The sequence below is a fragment of the Cannabis sativa genome, chromosome 4 (assembly GCF_029168945.1).
Source record: "Cannabis sativa cultivar Pink pepper isolate KNU-18-1 chromosome 4, ASM2916894v1, whole genome shotgun sequence".
In the NCBI taxonomy this organism is placed as follows: domain Eukaryota; kingdom Viridiplantae; phylum Streptophyta; class Magnoliopsida; order Rosales; family Cannabaceae; genus Cannabis; species Cannabis sativa.
Genome location: NC_083604.1, coordinates 45,965,058 through 45,984,989, shown reverse-complemented (window position 1 = coordinate 45,984,989; position 19,932 = coordinate 45,965,058). Strand labels below are relative to the sequence as shown.

The 19,932-nt window shown below is 32.3% G+C and overlaps 1 protein-coding gene across 2 annotated transcripts; it reads right to left on the bottom strand.

Moving 5' to 3' along the window:
- Nucleotides 1–311: 311 nt before the first annotated feature.
- Nucleotides 312–17,638, bottom strand: LOC115714531 (uncharacterized). Of its 2 annotated transcripts, none has more exons than XM_030643264.2 (9): nt 17,502–17,638; nt 4,096–4,624; nt 2,705–3,813; nt 2,490–2,580; nt 2,248–2,405; nt 2,103–2,154; nt 1,910–1,989; nt 1,692–1,785; nt 312–1,075 (listed from the first exon to the last, which is right to left on the bottom strand). In XM_030643264.2, exons 3-9 carry the CDS (start codon nt 3,671–3,673, stop codon nt 564–566), a joined length of 1,956 nt encoding a protein of 651 aa, XP_030499124.2. In that variant the 5' UTR covers nt 3,674–3,813; nt 4,096–4,624; nt 17,502–17,638; the 3' UTR covers nt 312–563. The 2 variants fall into 2 exon arrangements, with proteins under 2 accessions (XP_030499124.2, XP_030499122.2); XM_030643262.2 differs by lacking the exon at nt 17,502–17,638 and adding an exon at nt 5,024–6,238.
- Between the last annotated feature and the right edge of the window lie 2,294 nt (nt 17,639–19,932).

The window sequence follows — 19,932 nt, the reverse complement described above, 5'->3', positions numbered from 1 at the left end:
GAAATCACCAGAGCAACCTAAATCATAAATTAAAAATAAAAGTTAAAAAATAATATATATAGGTAATTTCCTTTATTTTTTTCACTTCTAACTTCTTTCCAAGGGTGTTCCCTCATTGGTACATCATTGAGAGCCATTTGTCTTCTTTTCTAGCAGAGAACCTTTTTCTGAAATAACAAATAAATGATGTTATTCTAAAGAATAGAAAGAAATGATTTGAACAATGAATACCAATGTCAGCTTGTTGACTCGAGTTGCATTGGGATAAATTAAAGCTCACATTGAAAGAAGCAGAACAAAACACAGAAATATATAATAATTCCCTTTCAAAATAAAATAAAATAATAAATTGTATTTTACTTTTTCTGTATTCTCATATACATTAAACTATTCTTCACAAAAGAGGAGAAAATAAGAAACAAAATTGTAGTCCTATCTCCTTGGCAGGATACCAAGAGAACTGCCTAGTTTATATGAACAAGTATGAAAATGTACATACATACACAACACATTCTGTTCAGCAGAAATGTTGATATTAAATCCGATAACACAGAACGATGAGCTTAGAGTCTGACAGGCAATCCATAGTTATGGAATGTCCTTATTGTTCCATCTAATCCGGCTGTTACTATAACAAGCCCCCATGTTTCTGATATAGCTGTGGGGTTATGGTGGTGTTGCTGCAAACTATCATGGTCTTCTGTGAATGAGATATCCCACAAAGGAAGTTTCTCCTCAGGCCAAGTTGCAGATCCCTTACATGTCCCGTCTATGGAAAACCAACTACCAAGAGAAAAACGCTCTGAATCTCTGGTCCATGATGTCGTTTCTAGGTGGTCCTGTGCATTGCTCAAGTTGTTCTGTTCTGTTCCCATTCCTGACCATGGAATGGCAACAGACACACCGTCGTGAAAGAAATGCTCACAAGATCGAACGGATTTTGTTTGTTTCGACGAAGGAGCAGACAAGGCATCATGGTTCCAGATATATACATGAGAATCTTCTCCGACGGATATTATGTGCCTCTCACTCGAAGTAAAAGAAGCTGAGACTTGACTTCCTGACTTGGGAAGACCTGTTACAAAAATGACAAGATCAGTAAACCAAGACTAGATCAAATGTTGCATTAATTATTTTAGTACCACTGTGTAGATTCAGTGAATGTGTGAAAAGTGAAAAGTTGAAATATTTTGCTATCAAAATTTGTGAGTAATTTGAGTGTGCACATAATTACTCACTAAATAATGACACTCTTAAGTAAAAAAAAAAACAAGTGGCCTTGGACTAGTTAGCAAAGAAAACACTCATTGTAACAAGTGGAAATCCCAGCTGTAAAGGACTATTAGAAATCAAAATCATTTTACCCAAGAAAAACAAAATCACTTGGGGAATTTAGATGCACCGATGCAGTGTATAATCTAGATTAGATATTACAGAAAAGGGTAGGCTGTACAAAAAAAAAAAACAGAGAAAAGTGTAGGTTGCCAATCTTTTAAAATGAAATAAGATTACATAACAAGAAAATAATGCAATCAATCACAAATTGGCAAATTAAATTAAACAACCACTTTATTAAGATATCTATTATTTGAGAATTGCAATCATGTTCTACTAAGTTCTAATATAAAAGAAGAAAAAACTCAATGTACAGGTAACTATATTGAAAATGATTCCAGATTTGACGCTCTTACCTTTATATTTATGAGTAAGATCAACCCCATCAAATATGCGAAGTTTGGAGTCCTCTGAAGATATCATAACACTTTGACTTTTATCCTGGGAGAACTGGAAAGAGCAAAAACATTTTTCTATAAGAATTACATGAACTTTGAGTCTCAGAATAGAAGCTAAGCATTAGGTGTAAAAAAATATTAAATAGAAATAAACTAGAAAGAGATTCAGTGCAAACCTTGATGCCAGTTATTTTATTGCCTGAAGCTTTCTTTTTACCGGGAATGTGTATCTGTGAATCCAACATAAGACATTCGCCTGCATAGAAATAACAATATATTAGGCACTTCCAATGGATGGTAATTTTCATTTCATGTACAGCATACAAGAAATGGAATTGTTCTTTTGTAGAATGAGAGAATGGAAATTACCTGATGTTCGATAGGTACGGCAAGTGCCAGTGATGGAGCCAACTATAAACCCCTGCATGTGTAAAATAGACTAAAATGGTTAGTATTTTGGAGGGAAATTTTACAATTCAGAAATTATGCAGTAAAAAGGTATCATGAATCATACTTTTCCATCAGGTTGGTAACTTATAGCAGTGATCACATCTCGGACATCAGTCCAATCAACAACTCGCTTCTCCGATAATCCCCAGATTCGAACTTTTCCATCAATGGAGCCACTGATGAAGTAATTGTCATCTAGAGGATTGAACTGGATGCAGGTAACTGGTTATAATAGAAAGGCAAAATCATTAGATTTATGAATGGCAAAATCTATTTAATTAAAAGAATGCTTCGAACTATATTTACCATAATTATTGTGCTCGAACTTGTTGAGACAATCTTTGCGACCCAATTGCCAAAGTCGAACAGTTTTATCCTTGGAGGATGAAATAATACACTGCAGCAAAGCAAAAGAAAAACTAATAAGAAAAAGATCATTTCCAGCTCAATAAGACAGCATATATAACTAATTAGTCTAATTTTAACAAAAGAACAACTCAATTTTGAAAAGGCAGACTCACATTTGAATTGGACCAAGCCAGGTCTAACACATCACTAGAGTGACCATAAAACTCATGTACTGGGGTCTCATCAATCCGAAAAATGTTCTCAGGAAAGATAACAGAGGCACGGATTGGATGTTTCCTTTGAAAACTGGATTTCCCTTCCTTCAGTTTACTACAAAAGCTTCCTTTAGCTGATAAATAATCAGAAGATGCCATTGTCATTACACGCCAAACCCGTACAACTCCATCTTCACCGCCACTTGCAAGAAACTGACCATCTGGACTAAACTTCATCGAACAAATGAAGCCCTCATGAGCACGGATTTCTTGTCCAATGACAGGGGCCGTGAACTCTAAGCACATCTTCTTGTTATGAATCACCTTCAGCTTTGATGCTTTAGTAGTTTGCATTACTGATTTTGAGGCATCACACGCCACTCTACTGACTCTTCCCTTGCTCTTATTTACAAAACGCTTCCACCAACTCTTCACTTTTTTGGTATCATCATTAAGAGTATGACATTCTACATGAACTTCAGCTTCTTTAGGTGGAGACTCTACAGCTAAAACTATACTATGATCTTCTTTTTGGTGTAGCACATTAGACAAAGAATTTGCTTCACCACTCTCTTCCCCTCTACAACAATCCAAAGTTTCCTCAATGTGACTAACAGAAAACATAGAACCACGAGAAACAGTTCCACCACACTCAACTAGTCTGTCCCTCGCCATTATCTTAGATGAGCTATCGACCTCAATTTCCACCTCTCGAGAACTATTACTTTTAGAAGTAAATTCAGCTAAACCCATCTGTGTTAGAAAGATTTTCCTTCTTTCCTCAACACTACTCGGCTCACTAAACCAAATTTCATACTCCAAGTTACTACTACTCAACTCTTCCTGAGCCACGCTTGACTCTTCAGATGACAAAAACTCCTGCGAGTCGAAGAACATATCATTTTCTCCTTCATAAGAGCTCAGCATGTCTTGATCTTAAGCTAAGTATTACACATCAAAAACCAATTCTGCTAACACTCTTTCCAGTCAATCTCAAAGAATAATAGTTGAAAGTTGAAACCCTTTGTAGTCACCAAAGCCACAACTCACGGACCGAGTTTTGCTCCCTGATTATGCAAAAATAAAGGGGACCAAAGCCAAGTAAGCCAACTAAATTTCAAAATAAAATATAAGAGAACGGGTAAGTACTAGGAACCAACTACCAAACTAAAGAGACAACCAATGACAACGTATTATTACACGTTCAAAAGGCTCTATTATAGATCCCAATACTTAAATATCAAAGAAAGGGAAAAATAAAAATCAAGTCACACCCAAAAGAACCGGATATGCTAGAATAATCAAATGTAGGAAACAGAGACCAAAGCTACAAGGTTCGAAGAGTGTACCTCGAGCTAAATGCCAAAGCAAGAGCTAATATACAATAATATCACCGACCCACCAAAATTTGTGGCAAATGTTAATGCAATACGTAGAAAGACCAGTTTCACACTTTGCTTGCTCAAATAGTCAAATATTAAAATATGGCCAAGCTCTGTTCAAGTACTTTGTACTGAACCCAATACAGGTAATGAGAGAGGGTGACCAGTTTATAAGAGAAAATGGCGGAAGAAGGAAAGGAGAGAGTTTTTGATAGAGGCCAAACAAAGGTGTGGAGGAGTATGGACTTAGACTCTGCAACAGGTGTCGGCTGCGGGATAAGACGAGAGCCTCGAGATCTGGGTTTTGGTGTTTGAGTTGAGAATTGGTTTTTAATTTAAAGTGCACGAGCGACAAATACGATTACAAACGGCGGGGCTCGAGAAACAAGAAGCTAGTACTGTGCTCCATCAACCAACCAAACCACTCCAATAAGAAGTCTTTTTCTTTCTCACTGCCTTTTCTCGTTTTGTTGTTTCATCAAACACTTGGCAATTTCTGTATAAACAAAATAATTGAACCAATAATTTTAGAGGCAATTGATGATGCTACTGGTTCTTTACTGAAAATCCAGTATCTTAAATGAATATCAAATAAAAGGAGTTTTCAGAAAATTTTTAATAAACATCTCAGTGAGGTTTGAGTTCATAATCTCATATTATGCAAAAATAAAAATGTCAAATTTCTAACCTAAAAAAAAGCCTATTTCAAATTTCTGTTAAGAGCAACTATTGGTATTAATCAATATAACGTAACAGGTCTAAGAATTTAATACAGGACATTAATCAGTGCAGTTGGTTTCCTTCCTCTGTAACTTAAAAGCAAAGCTCAACTAGTGAAACTTTCCAAAAGCATTAATGGCGAATCACAAAACATAAAAAAGAAAATGAACCATACAGGTACACTACACAGGCTGCTGCATGAAGAACTGTGATGCTCCTACGAGTAGCTACAGCCATGCCCCTAGTCTTCCCTACTATTATAAACACAGCTAGAGAGAGAGAGAGCTGATCCTAATACCCACTAGAGAAAGTGATTTCTCATAACGCTAGCTAAGACTTAAAACCGACAGGTATCTACGACTCACTACACGGTACACCAGCTTGCATTGCATTGGGTTTTCCTGTCCAAACAACAAACAAACCCTCTTTCTCTCTCTCTCAACAAAGATCAACTTCTCATGTGTCAGTTTCTTGGGCTTTGTGTAGCTTGCTTTCTATGTTTTGTGCCATCAAATTAGATGGGCTATAATGGTAATAGGTAGTTGGTACTTGGCTGATGAGTTTGTTCTTTTATTTTATTAAATAGTTAAATTAAATAATTAAATAGCGTTTGGCTTGAACTTTCTTTTTTAATTCTGAATTTTGTTCTAAACGACAAAATTTGAATTTAGAAAAGAAAAGTCCGAAAACTCTTTTCTCTACTCTCAATTTGAATTTGCTTCTGGTTCAGTTAATTAGGATGAGTCCGAAAAAAGGGCATTATTTCTCATTTTGGTAAATGGGCTTCAGCTATTATATGGTGAAGTTTTTGTTTAAAATTAAGTTTATGAATCAGGAAGCAAAAAAAGAAACCTCACGTGAACACTTACATTTATTATTATTTCTTATGCTTTGAAGGCTCTCTAATCCAAGAGTTTGTGTTTTCATTTTCATCTCATATTAAACTAAGCATCTATTTATACTTTACTTAATAAAAGTAAAAAAACAAAATGGACTACTCGTTATGAAATATGATCATCATTTCATCAGTAGATTAAGATACCACCCTGATCATCTTGATGAGCACATTTTTTTTTTAAAATTTACAAACAGAGAAAAAAACATACAAAAATGCAAAATAGAGATAAATATATGTAAATCTTTATCTCAGTCACTGTGTTCTACTCTAAAAGATTCTAAAAGGCTTATCTTTGGTGGGATCAAAGACCCTTTTCTGAAGACAGAGCAGAAGATGAGTTGTACAGGACCATAACAGGATCACACAGAAGCGTGTGCTTCTGTGTTTGATGGACACTGTCGGATAAACCAAGCTCTTTTCTTACAATAAGGTAATTAAAAAAACAAGTGAAAATGAGTGATGGGATTACATGGTCCAACAGGTATTTTCTATCAACTGGGCACCCTCTCAGTTGGATCCTTACTGAGACATTTTTCTATTCGTTTTGGAAGGTTCCAAAACGCAGTGTCGCTTTCAAGCGCATGGAGAGGGGACTACGATATATAATGGGTTGTTCGGCCAATAGCCAATGGCCATGGGCCATAGCCACTACTACTACTACAAAAATGACCCCTAATTGTAAACCATTTTGATTTGATTTAACATTATTTGGGCCGGGAAACATCTGTCTTTGTCTCCAGATTGTGACACCAAAATCCCATTGTTGCTTTTTCTTATCCTTCCTAATATTGTTTTGAGCTTTTTCTTATCCTTCCTAATATTGTTTTGAGCGAGTGGTGTCTTGCCTAGCACCATCTCGACATATCGCATTGCGATTTGCTAGCGATACTCCCTAAAAGCTATTATATTAAATTATATGAAACTCGGTACTTAATTGAACCAATAGCGATATTAATACGTAAGAGGGTGTTTGGCACTACTGATACCCCTTTAACATTTTTCTATTGTTTTCGTTCTTCCCTTTAACATTTCTCTATTGTTTTCGTTCTTCTTTTATTAGTTTGTATTATTTTGGTTGAACCCAATCAAACTTTTTAAATATATTAATTTCTTATGAGATTGTAATCATTAATCATCAATAAACTTCTTTTGATTAAGTGACAGAGTTTTAAGTGGAGTAGCTTATTTGTCAGGTTATAGTTTTTTTTTTTTTTTAGATAAGTTTTGTTTGGATCATTTCGGGGTGGTTCAAGTTTTGGTTCCTTAATTATTATTTTAATGTTTAATTTTCTGTTATATTCAAACTAATCATCGATGATCTTTCTTTCTATTGTGACGACTAACTTATTGTATATAAATATATATAAAAAGTACAATTGTTTTCCCGAAAAAATATAGATATGTATTTCTAAGTTGACCAAAACACTTTATATTAATTCTTTCTATAACAGTATTTTTGTCTAAAAAAATGTCTCTTTCCTATAAGAACATACACGCAAATTATGAATTGTTAATTTCTCTTACGCTACGTTAATTTAATTTTCTGGTTAATGATGATAGTAATAAAGAAAAGGAAATTATGTAAATACTAAATAATACGGGTAGCAATTTATGATGTTGTGTCAAATTCGTGTTTGTCTTATATAGATTGACATGTTTAATTGATCAATACTAACCTCACTCATCATGTTCTCGTGTTGATTTATTGTGTTTCTATGTCGACTATTAGTATATTATACAATCGATATTAATCAAGAGATAATTGGTAATACATATTTAATTTTTATATATTTTGAATTATATTAATATTTTTTACTCAATAATATACTAATAAAATAAAAATATCAAGTTGCAAATAAATAATATTAATTAATTAAAATAAATTATTACAATTTATCAATACAATAAATTAAATTCTTAATATCTAGTATAAATTATCTACCTTATATTATTGTAAGCAATTTTTTTCTAATGTATATAAATTTTTAAGAAAATAAATAATAATTTAACTATAAATTAATAATTTTAATAATATATTAAATATAAATGGCTCAATTCGTATCAATTTCGTGTCACATGCGTTAACTACTCTAACCCAACTCAAATAATAATCGTGTCATTCGGATTCAACCCAATTTCGATCAACGTCTAATTTTTATAACCCTAACCTGCAATAATTTGTATCAAGCTCGTGTCGTGTTGTATTGTCATGACTTGAATTGTCACCCCTACTAAATAGTACAAACCGATTGAGTAGGTCGTATGTGCTAGATCAAACGAGATAATAAACATAACAATAAATGATAGTGAATGTGAATTTGTTATTGATCATTAAAGCAATTTCTTTAAATACTATACAAGTATTGTTGATAAATACAGTTAGCTAAAACAAAGGATACAGTTGTATAATAACAAAATTAAGCTAACTAATAACTAACCAAATACCTAACCGTCTTAATTTCTAACAACCCCTCAAACTGAGTTGGGATAATGAGACCAAGCTCAGTTTGTCTTGAAGAAGAGTGAATCAAGCATTAGAGAGGGGTTTGGTAAGGATGTTTGCTATTTGATCTTGTGCAAGAATATGCTTGACATGTAATTGCTTATTAAGGATCCATTCACGCACAAAATAAAGGTCCCAGTTCGTTGTGTTTGGTCCTAGAATGTAGAAGTGGGTTGTTGTGTAAGGCCAAGTTCTCCAAGAAAAGACTAAATCCATACTAGCTCAACCTGTAGCATTAGCCAAGCTCCTATACTTAGCCTCTGTACTAGATTGGTAAACAATCTTTTTTTTTTCCTTTAAGCCATAGGAGATGATGTTTAAACCAAGATAAATACAAAACCCTGATGTTGAGCGGCTATCATCAGAATTGCATGCCCAATTAGTATCACAAAATCCTAGTTGAAGAGTAGGACAAGGTTTATATAAGCAGATCATGATCCAATGTCCCTTTGAGATACCTAAGTATCTTTTGAACAACCTTCCAGTGTGGTTCTAAATGTTTCTACATAAACTGAGCTGCCAGGATATAAAATTTCTGGCTTGGTGATCACTGCATACTGTAACGCACCAACAACACTTCTATAATGGTGAGGATTAGGCAGGGGATCACCATTATGGGTTGAAAATTTCTCTCTACCAGTCATAGGAGAGATTATTAGCACATTCCATTTTATCTTTACAGTGAAGATCAAGAATGTACTTTCTTTAAGATAAATACAATCCCTCTTTTGAATGATGTACCTCAATTCCCGAAAATTAATTTATAAGACCAAGGTCTTTGAGAGCAAATGTAGCGTGAAATATAAAAATAAGACTAGATATAGATACTAGAGAACTCCTTATAACAAGTATGTCATCAACATAAACAAGTACAAAAAGAGTGCAAGTGAAAGTATGTTATAAAAAGAAAGATTGATCAACTTTGGCACACACAAAATCAAAGGACTATAGATCTTTACTCAACTTGTCAAACCATGCCCTTGGGGCTTATCTCAGGCCATACAAGGCTTTATTTAATCTACATACTAACTTTGGTGATGTAGAATCCATAAAACCTAGTGGTTGTAACATAAATACTTCTTCATGAAAATCCTCATTTATAAAGGCATTATTGACATCTAATTGTCTAATTCTCCATCCCTTTGAAATAACAATTGTAAGGACAATATGGATGGTTATAGGTTTGACTATTGCACTAAAAGTCTCAGTAAAATCAAATCCATATTGTTGGAGATAGCCCTTTTGTAATTAACCTTTCTTTATATGTGAAAATGGAGCCATCAATATTGAGTTTAAGCTTGTAAATTTTCATCCTATTGATTTTCTCCAAGGAGGCAATGGAACCAAGATCCAGGTTTTATTCTTTATGAAGGCTATGATCTCATTATTCATAGCATTGTCCCATTGAGGAGAGTTTAGGGCTTCTCCAAGAGTGAGAGGTTCTTGAAAAGTGATTAAAACCTTTGTTTTATAAGCACCAACTTTGTCCTTAGTAACCATAGGGTGATCGTTAACTGGTGGAGGAGGGATGGTGATATTTTGGGGTGGAGGAGGAATGATGGTAGGGGAACTTGATTTTTTGTAGACATTAGGTAAGTTGGAAGATGAACATTAATGGTACGTTTACTATACAGTAATCAGAATCGGAATAAATTAATGGAGAAATGTAAAGGAATAAATGAAAAATAATCGGAATCAATATTTGTAATATGTTGTTTACTAAAATTTTTTAGAAATGGAATAGTTGTGATTTATCTTGTTTACTTTATTAGGAAACGTAATCGGAATGTTTAAATTGACTAAATTGCCATTTTGAGTTAAACTATATTATATGGTAGTTATTTTGCAAGACATATTTTAAAGGACAAAATTGTCATTATATATTTAATATTAAAAAATAAAATAAAAATAATAAAAATCCATTACCCTTAATGGCATTCCTTACAAAATTGGTGGGAGAAGTTCTCCCTTTCTTTTCTCCCTTATTTAATCAACTTCTCCATTTCCTAATTTTAATAATGCAAGTAAACAAATGTAAGGGAATGATTACCTTACTATTGATTCCCATTAATTATTAGTAAACAAAGAAGAATTTTTAGTGGGAGAAGAAATAGATGGAGGGGGAGAAGGGAAAGGAGAGATGGAACTTAACTCACTGGATGACAGAAGACAGTGGGGTATGTATAAGAATGAGACAGGACTTGTAGTTTGAGAAATAGATTGAGCAAATAGAAAAGAAACTTCATCAAAAATAGCATCTTGAGATATGTATATTATACTTTTCAACTAAGCGCTTGTACCATTTATGCTTAAGACTATACCCTAGAAAAGTGCACTTAGCAAATCTTAACTCAAGCTTATTACAGTTATAAGGTCTAGTGTTTGGATAACAAGCACATCCAAAAACTTTAAGAGTAGAATAATCTAGTTATTTTGAAAATGAAACTTGAAAAGGGGTTTTATTGTTAAGGGCAGTTGTAGGCAACCTATTAATGACATAAGTTGAGGCTCTAGCAACTTTATCCCAATAAGAAAGGGGCATGGAAGCTTGGACAAGTGGAGTAAGAGAAGACTCAACTAGATGCTATGTTTCCTCTTAGCCACACCATTTTGTTGGTATGTAGTTGGGCAAGATAGTTTGTGACTAATGGCATGTAGCAACAAATATGGTTCAAAACTTTGATATTTTCCCCCAAACTTATTGAACAACAAGAATAGGACAGTTAGATTCTATTTCAACTTGAGTTCTAAAGTTAATGAATGTGGGAAGTGCCTCAAATTTGGCTTTTAGCAAAAAGATCCAGTTGTATCTGGAATAAGTATCAATAAATAGATTTAATACTTATAACTAATAGATGATAGAGAAGGAGAAGGACCCCACAAATCATTGCACACAAGCTGTAAAGATTTGGTATAAATTGTGTCAGATTTGAGAAAAAGAAACTTATGTATTTTACCCTTGCAACAAGCTTTGAAAAAATCAATAGGCATTTTATTGCTATTTGGAATTTTACAAGAGTTCATTATTTGTGTTACAATTCTAGCAGAGGGGTGAAAAATCCTTTTATGTCATGAAGAAAAATTACTAAAGTGTGAAACAACAAATACATGAGGAGATTCTACAATAGCAGTATTGAGGGAATATACTACATGAGAGGAAAAGGATGATATAGACTCTTAAAGCTTAATCTAAGAGGGTTGAATGAAATATAGTCCATGGCTAAGTTGACCTTCCATTAGTACTACCTTGGAAGCTTTGTCTTTCACAAGACAATGATTAGGATAAAACACAAAATAGGCATTATTATTTGCAAAAAACTGAGACACATGTATGAGATTTGTAATGATATTAGGAACATAAAAAATTCTATTTAGGGTAAGGGGTTTGGAAGAGAAAGGTGTGTGAAAGATAGTATTACCGACATTCCATATAGGAACACTAGCTCTATCACCCATGTGTATTTGATTAGGACCAAGATAAGGCTCTTTGTGTATAAAGTTAGAAATATCAGCAGTCCAATGAGAGGTGGCACTAGAATTTGGATACCAAGCTTTATCAAGTAAGCTATCAAAGGTGGCAATGCTGAAAGATGGAGAGCTGACTTACCAGCACCATCTCTGGGGAACTCCACATTAAAACGTTGATAACACCTTGAGGTAATATGATCGATTCAAGAGCACAACTGACAAACTTGTCTAGTACTAGGAGAGTATACAGATGAGGGATTGGGAGGGAATCCATGACCAGAACTAGTTCAAATTGGAGGGGAAGTAGTGTTCACACCACCAAATCAAGGAGGAACAATATAGAGATTCCATTGTCCTCGATCAGCGAGACTACTAGAGGAAGGAATAGACTTGTTATCAAATGTTTGAGAAAAATTGGAGGAGGAATTACCTCTACCACGATAACCACGATTAGTAGCAAGATTGATCGAATTAAGATCTTTGGTGCTACTATCCATACGATGTTCTTGAGACAAGAGTAGAGATTCAATCTCAGCAACAGTATAATCTGGATTTCTTGAAGTAAAAAAAAAAAAACTAATAAAGGTATCGTAATCAGAGGGGAACCTTTGAAGAATACTGCCACATCTTTTTTAATAGAAACACGATGACTAGCGCAACTAAGGTTATCAACCAAAGCTTTAGTACAAAGAGATATTCCTCAATGAAGGGACCTCATTTCTTGTAGTTTTGAAGTTGATTAGTAAAGTTATCGATCTTAGCATAAGTTTGAGTAACAAAGTATACCTCCAATGTTTTCCATACCTAAGCAGAGGTCTCTGATCCACAAATTTGAGTAAGAATGCATTCGAACATGGAGGATAACAACCAGAAGTAGAGAAGTTGATCCTAAACTTCCCATTCTAAGAATCGTGGATTGATTTAACCTGTTGCACGATCATCATCTATGAGAAATTTAGAAGGAGGCTGAACAGAATCAGAGACATAACTAAGAAGGCAGTGTCTTTTAATGGTAGAGAGAAATTGAGGCTCCTATAACAAGAAATTGTTATCATCAAGCTTGATGGAAACTTTATGCGAGAAAACAACCAGAGTAAATATAAAAATAGGCATCGTCGAAGTTGCAGTAGAAGAATTAGTTGAATCAGTTGCCATGGATAAAAACTCAAGAACAGCGATTTTAAACGATCAAGAAGATTAGACTGAAGTGAAAGAAAAAATAGATCAATGGCTTGATACCATGTTAAATCAAACGAGAGAACAAAGAGAACGAGAAATAAGAGTGAATGTGAATATGTCATTTATCATTTGAGAAATTGCTCTTTAAATACTATGCAAGTATTGTTGATAAATACACAGTTAGCTAAAACAGAAAATATATCCGTATAATAATAGAATTAAGTTAACTAATAACTAACCAACTACCTAAGAGTCCTAAGTCCTAACAGTATGAGTATCATATTTGTCATACTAATATACTGTAAAGTCATTTTTTGGCAATTTAGTTGTCAAAATATTATTTAATTTAGTGTGAATTAAATATTATTTTCTTGTGTGTAAATTTGATTTTATGACTTTCATTTATGTTTGAAGAAAGTTTTCATAAGAGAGAAGAAATTCTCTTTATGGAAGGTTTGATTAAAGTATTTATGTATGATATAATTACTCTTAATTGATGGTAATTGATCATTTCGATTTTACTATGAATACAACAAATTGTATAATCCTTTTATGGTAGGAAATAAAGGCAAAATTATGATCTTGGCTTTATATAGAAAGTGTACTAATTTTTTCTGAGTTATAATTACAGAGTGCTTAATTGTCTCTACATATCAGGGTTTAATTTAGAAAAATTTTGTATAGTTGTAAAAACGTGTTATGGTTATCTCTAGGATTTCTATGTATTATAAATAGGACCCAGAGAGCAACCAAACAAATTTATCTCTTCAAGTCTTATTATTTTATATTTTCATATTTGTGTTAAGAGTATTTTCTTGTGAGAAAATCTAAAGTGTTCTACTAGGTTTTAGTTTTTGTTTTATTATTCTTTCATTATTCTTGGAATAAGGTGAAGAGCTTCATTGAACAAGAGAAGAATTCTTTTAAAGAGGACTTGTCCAAGGCTTACTTTGGGAGGAAGTAAGCACACTCACATCAAAAGTTGAAGGATTGCGGCAAAGCTATATAGGAAGTGTAAACTTATTTAAGTTAATTGTATTAATAATTTTTGTGACTATACTAATTGATTTCATTCTTTGAGAGTGGCCTCGTGGAATAGTAGTGTTTGAAAAAATACTGATACCAAATTCTCTTATGTCGAGTTTTGAATTCTACACAATTTATTTATGTTTCTATTCTATTACAGCAAGTTTGTGTTTTGCAGTAACAAGTTTTCAATCTGTTACTGCAAGTCATTACAGTCGCATTTTAATTAATTTTTTTTTGAAGAAATAAATTGGTATATGCAAAAATACTGTTTTTCTATTGGTATCAGAGCAGGACACTAAACTCTTAGGTGGCGTTTGGTTGGAGATGATGAAATGGAAATGAAATAAATTTCATTCTATTCCTTTGTTTGTTGCATTTTAAAGTATTGAAATATCATTCCAATGGAATGACCTTTTCACCATTTTGGTGGAATGACTATTCCATTTTGAAATGGAAGGAAAGACCATTCCAATGCAAGATTTGAAAAAATTTAATAATTTTTTTTAATCAATTTTTTTATGCATTTTTAATTTTATTCTATTCCATTCCTATTCTAATTCCCATTCCCATTCTTATTCTTCCCAACCAAACGCCACCTTAGTGTGGTCCTTCAACGTTTTCTTATGTTTTTGTGAAATATCTCATCTTCTGGATAAGGAATTTTCATTTCTCGTCCACTGCTTCTTAATGATTTCAATTATCCTTATTGAAAAGTTAGAATGAGGGCATTCATCAAGTCTGAAGACAAGAATGCTTGGAGATCCATTTTTTCATGTTGGTCACATCCTATTGTGATAGATTCAGAAGGTAATAAAAAACTAAAACTTGAACTTGAATGGTCTAATGAAGATAAAAAGTTATTTGCTTACAATAATAAGTCATTGCATGCTATATTTAATGGAGTAGGTGAAGGTTTTAATAACCTTATAGTTTCGTGTGAATCTTATAAAGATGCTTGGCAAATTCTTCAAACTTAGTTTGAAGGAACTTTTGATGTCAAAAGTTCTAGGTTTATTATGCCTCAAACTAAATATGATGATCTTAGAATGTTTGAAAATGAAACACAGTCTGAGTTTTATGAAATATTATCTAATATAGCTGATGAATATTTTGCTCTTGGTGAAAAGCTCGCTTGATGAATTTGTGCTTGTTAGAAAAATTATTAGAGTTCTTCTAGACAGGTTTGAACTAAGCTCTTAGCTATGGAAGAAGCAAAAGATATTAATAAAATGAAGGTGGAGGATTTAATGGGTTCCTTGCGTACTTTTGAACTAAATCAACAAATTAAGCAGAGTTATCGCTTTAAAAGTTGCTGAAAAAGAAAGTCTTGATAATGAATGTGGTGATAAAATTAGAGTTTTGTATAGCTGTAAAAATGTGATGTGGTTGTCTCTAGGATTTATGAGTTATAAACAGGACGTAAAGAGCAGTCAAACGAATTTATCTATTCAAGTCTTATTATCTTATATTTTTATATTTGTGTGAAGAGTATTTTCTTGTGAGAAAACCTAGAGTATTCTACTAAATTTTAGTTTCTGTTTTATTGTTCTTTCACTACTCTTGAAATGGGGTGAAGAGTTATTGAACAAGAAAAAGAAATCTTCGGGAGAAGACTTGTCCAAAACTTACTTCGAGAGGAAGTAAGTAAATGTATTTGTAAATGATTTTACAAAAAAGATTGCGACAAAGTTTTAGAGGGAGTCTAATGTTTAAGTGTATTTGTAATTTTTGTGACTTTACTAATTGATTTCATTATCTGAACGTAATCCCATGAATTATAGTTGAAAGAACACTGATACCATGTAATTTTTAATCTGTTACTACAAGTCGTTACCGTTGCATTTTTAATTACAATTTTTTTTTTAAAAAAATAAATTAGTATATGCGAAAATACCATTTTTCATATACTATTGACATGTTTTCGAAATGGGCAATATTTTTATTAAGAGGATCCCAAGATTTTCGTCTCAAACAATATCTAAGAAAGGAGAAAATAGTCCAGAACATAAACTTTAATATTTCAGCATTAATATTAAATAATAATAATTTATTCAGAGGCTAGAATTTTTTAGAAGGAAATTTTTTTTGAAGGAACAGAGGCTAGAATTTAAGCAACGACTATATATTAGCACCTAGAAAGATAATTCAAAATGTACTACTGTAATTTGTGTTTCATTATACACGTGGCTCAAGTAATTATAAACCACACATGTAAGATCACAAAGAACTTGAATTGTAAAGAAACGTATATACATAAAAATTACGTACACAACCAGAGTTGAAACAGATTCTAGATTAATATATAATAAAAACATATTCTTACGACAACTGTAACGGGTAACCCCATCTGTAACGTCTACTTTTTATATTCTCTACCTAATTCACTTTTACGTTTTTATTATTGTTCATGCTATATGATATCTGTAAGGGTTGATAATAATATTGGAAATTTATAAATTACCTTTACTTAGCCTAATTAAAATGTACACAAAAATAAGATTCAGACAAACACAAGTAATTAAAATATTTATATTGCATGTATCTGAGTATCAATGTGTAATAAAATTTCCACAGAAGAATAATAGGCTGAATATTGGCCGACACTACTGATGATATAGTAATCATATATTATCATGTCACAATTATTTGTGTTAGCAAAAAAAAACAAAAAAAACACAATTATTTGGTTTTTGGCGTTTACTTATGTATGTGTGCCACCATATTTTTTTTCTGAAAAAGAAAATGTATGTGTGACCAAGATTTATTTTTAATTTTGCTTTCAATTTATATGTATAAAGAATATTAATTATGGTCAAATCTTTACATTATTATTGGTTCCTTAATGATCATAATCCATTTGGTGATAAAAAGCAAGCACAACAGGACAATAGAGCCCAAAAACAATGTGTCCCTCCCGCCCAACTAATCTCTACACAAGGATTCAATTTTCTTTCATTTCGTTTTCCCACATGGTTTAGCCTTTCTTTCCTTTTCTCCCTTATTTTCATGGCAAACAAACAAACACGTGGGTGAAGAAGCGGGAGAGACGCGATAAGGGCTAGAAGGCCCTTCTATACAATGTATATAAAATTTGGATGATCACCAACCAAGGTTATAATGCAATGTCATTAATTATATGTGCTGCCAATTAATAAGTGACTCATCGTAATATTTTCTCATCTCAAAATATTTCGTAATATTTTCATAATGTAATATCAGATCATGAGAAACAAAGTTTATTTTAAAAACTCAATCACACATGCAAATTTGTGCACATGATTAATTTCTAACGTTAATTCATTGAAGAGAGCCTAACTATCAGATCGATTCAGTACTAGAACTATACCTAAACTAAAGCTTTCAACTACTAATATAATGACTAATCTTAACTATATAAAATAAAGACTATGGTAAGTGCATATATTTCTTATGTGATAATATATATATATAAGATGTAATAAAAAGATATCAACCAGAACATGTATATTATCGATCATTAAAGAAGATAATTAGAAAAGCAATAAAAGAGTTTCATCGAGTGTTCTAGTTTATATGAGTAGGTTAAGCAAAACTGACCTGATGCAAATGGCGACTTTAATTCTTCTCTACAGAGACCAAAAAGGAGAGCTGGAAACCTGGTCCCTACAGACTTTGGTAGCTGTACACATCTTCATGAGTATGTATATATAAATAAACAAAGATAGCGAATCCCAAATGTATAAGCTAGACATGTGTACATATATATATATATATATATATAAATAAAACAAAGATAGCAAATCACAAATGTATAAGCTAGCTAGACATGTGTACACATATATATATATATATATATATATATAAATAAGAGATAGAGAGAAATTAGTAAAGAGGGTATGTTTTGGTACTGCCAATCAGGTTGTACCAAAATTTATACATATAATAAAATAAAAAAATTAAATGTTGGTTGTGATATAATAAAAATAAATAGATTGTAGGATATGGAAGTTTTTGAGCCCCATATTTAGGTAGCTAAGGAAAAAGATGAGCCACCTATGTGTGTATAATATATATGCAACCGAACTGGTCCCTAGTTGTAACCAACCAGCATATCTCCTCACGATCTCTTCTCGATTTCCTCTCATTTAAACCCAAAAGTGTGCACGCTCATTTCCCCCCATTTGCTCTTATTTTTTATTTTCTAATTGCAATTATATACTTTTTCTAGGGTATTATTGCAATTTACAAAACTTTAATTGTTTCACTCACATGCCAATTAATCCATTTTTTCTTTAAATTAGATTTTGGCATTCTTGCTTTCGTATATAATTATCTAAACTGACTAACTAGTATTCTTATACTATTGTTCAGATTTCCACCACGTACTACAACTTCCAATATATGATCTGATTTCTTCTATACGTAAGGAATTATTATTGGATTGTTTCTAAACTAAATTAATTATATATACTTCAATAAATAATATGACAATAATGTTCTGGGTTGGCATTAGTTGGTTAATATTATTATTAATACATCACTTGCATATAATATACAATATATATAATATTAAAATATATGTTGGTGAATATGTTTAAAAATATACATATATATATATATATTAGTGAATATCGTCAAAATTAAATAGTCGAAATATCATACAATAATTTACTTATGCATGTGTGAGTTGTGTAACTTTTTTTTTTCTTTTTGAAGGATTCATATGTAACATTAAGAATCACTCAAAAGTTAAGTTACAAGATCAAAAGATACAAACATTGAAACTATTGCAATCCCAAATTCAATCTTTATCCGTTCCTAATGCGTTTTTTGCTAGTGCATGTGCAATGGAATTGCTTTCTCTAGGAATATGATAAATTTTGGCACTAAGAAAAGATAATAAGATGATAACACTCTACTAACTAAGTCTGATAGAGGAGATTTGTCCTTCCACTTGTGCTTGATTTTATTCACTAAAACTAAACAGTCGGATCTAACTGAATCCAAAAAAAATTTCACATGTTCACACCATTGAAGAGCTGCAAAGAGGGCTTGAGCTTCAACCAGAATTGGAGGAAAAACACCAGGCATTGAAGAACAGAAACCAGCAACAACCTCACCCCTATAATCAATCTTAATTACAATCCTCTCTACTAAGTGTTGCATCAGTACAAAGGACATACATCTTCTTGAGCTCTTGAATATTCATGTGAGTAATCAAGTAACTAATTTTTCACATCTGCAATGGGAGTTGTATTAGTATAAAACAATGAATGATTTCTCCCATTCCAAATGGCCCAAAGTATGCTAAAACATAAACAAAGATCTTCCTTGGTCAAATTATCAAAACCTGCTAATAGAAAATCTTTTATGTCATCAAGTTTATGATCATTATAAAATTAAAAAAATCTAGTTTTACCCCAAATGTGGACTGCTCTGGAGCACCCTAGGAGGACATGAGTAACTGTATCAACATTATTAGAGCAAATAGAGCAGTTTAGATTATCAAGAATTTTCCTATTAAACAAGTTTTAAGCAGTGGGAAGAACATGTTTAAAAGCCTTCCGAATGGAGTGCTTTATTTTAGGAGGGATGTGAAGATTCCAAACACTTTTCCACAATCTTTTAAAATAATCTGAGTTTGAGGAAGAAGGAGAGGAAGTTGTTTGGGGATCTCGAGAAGAGGCAAGGTGATAGGCCGAATTAACAGTTAAGGTTCCCGAGGAATGATGGCCCCAAATAAGAGAGTCTTCTCGGGTAGGATCAATGGAAATAGTGAGAATGGCATGGATGATATGTTTGGTTTTATGCCCTAAATAAAATACCATTTCAATGTAATCTTTATTATTTAAATCAATAAAGAAACAAAAGTATTTTCATCACTTATTTGTGTGTCATTTGGTTCATGTTATCATTTATTTGTTTATTTGATTAATAAATTCATCCAAATCCTTATCACATTTATATTCTTGTTTATTGTGTCGTCAGCACAGTGGAAAGTAATCAAGATTATGTGATTAAATATATA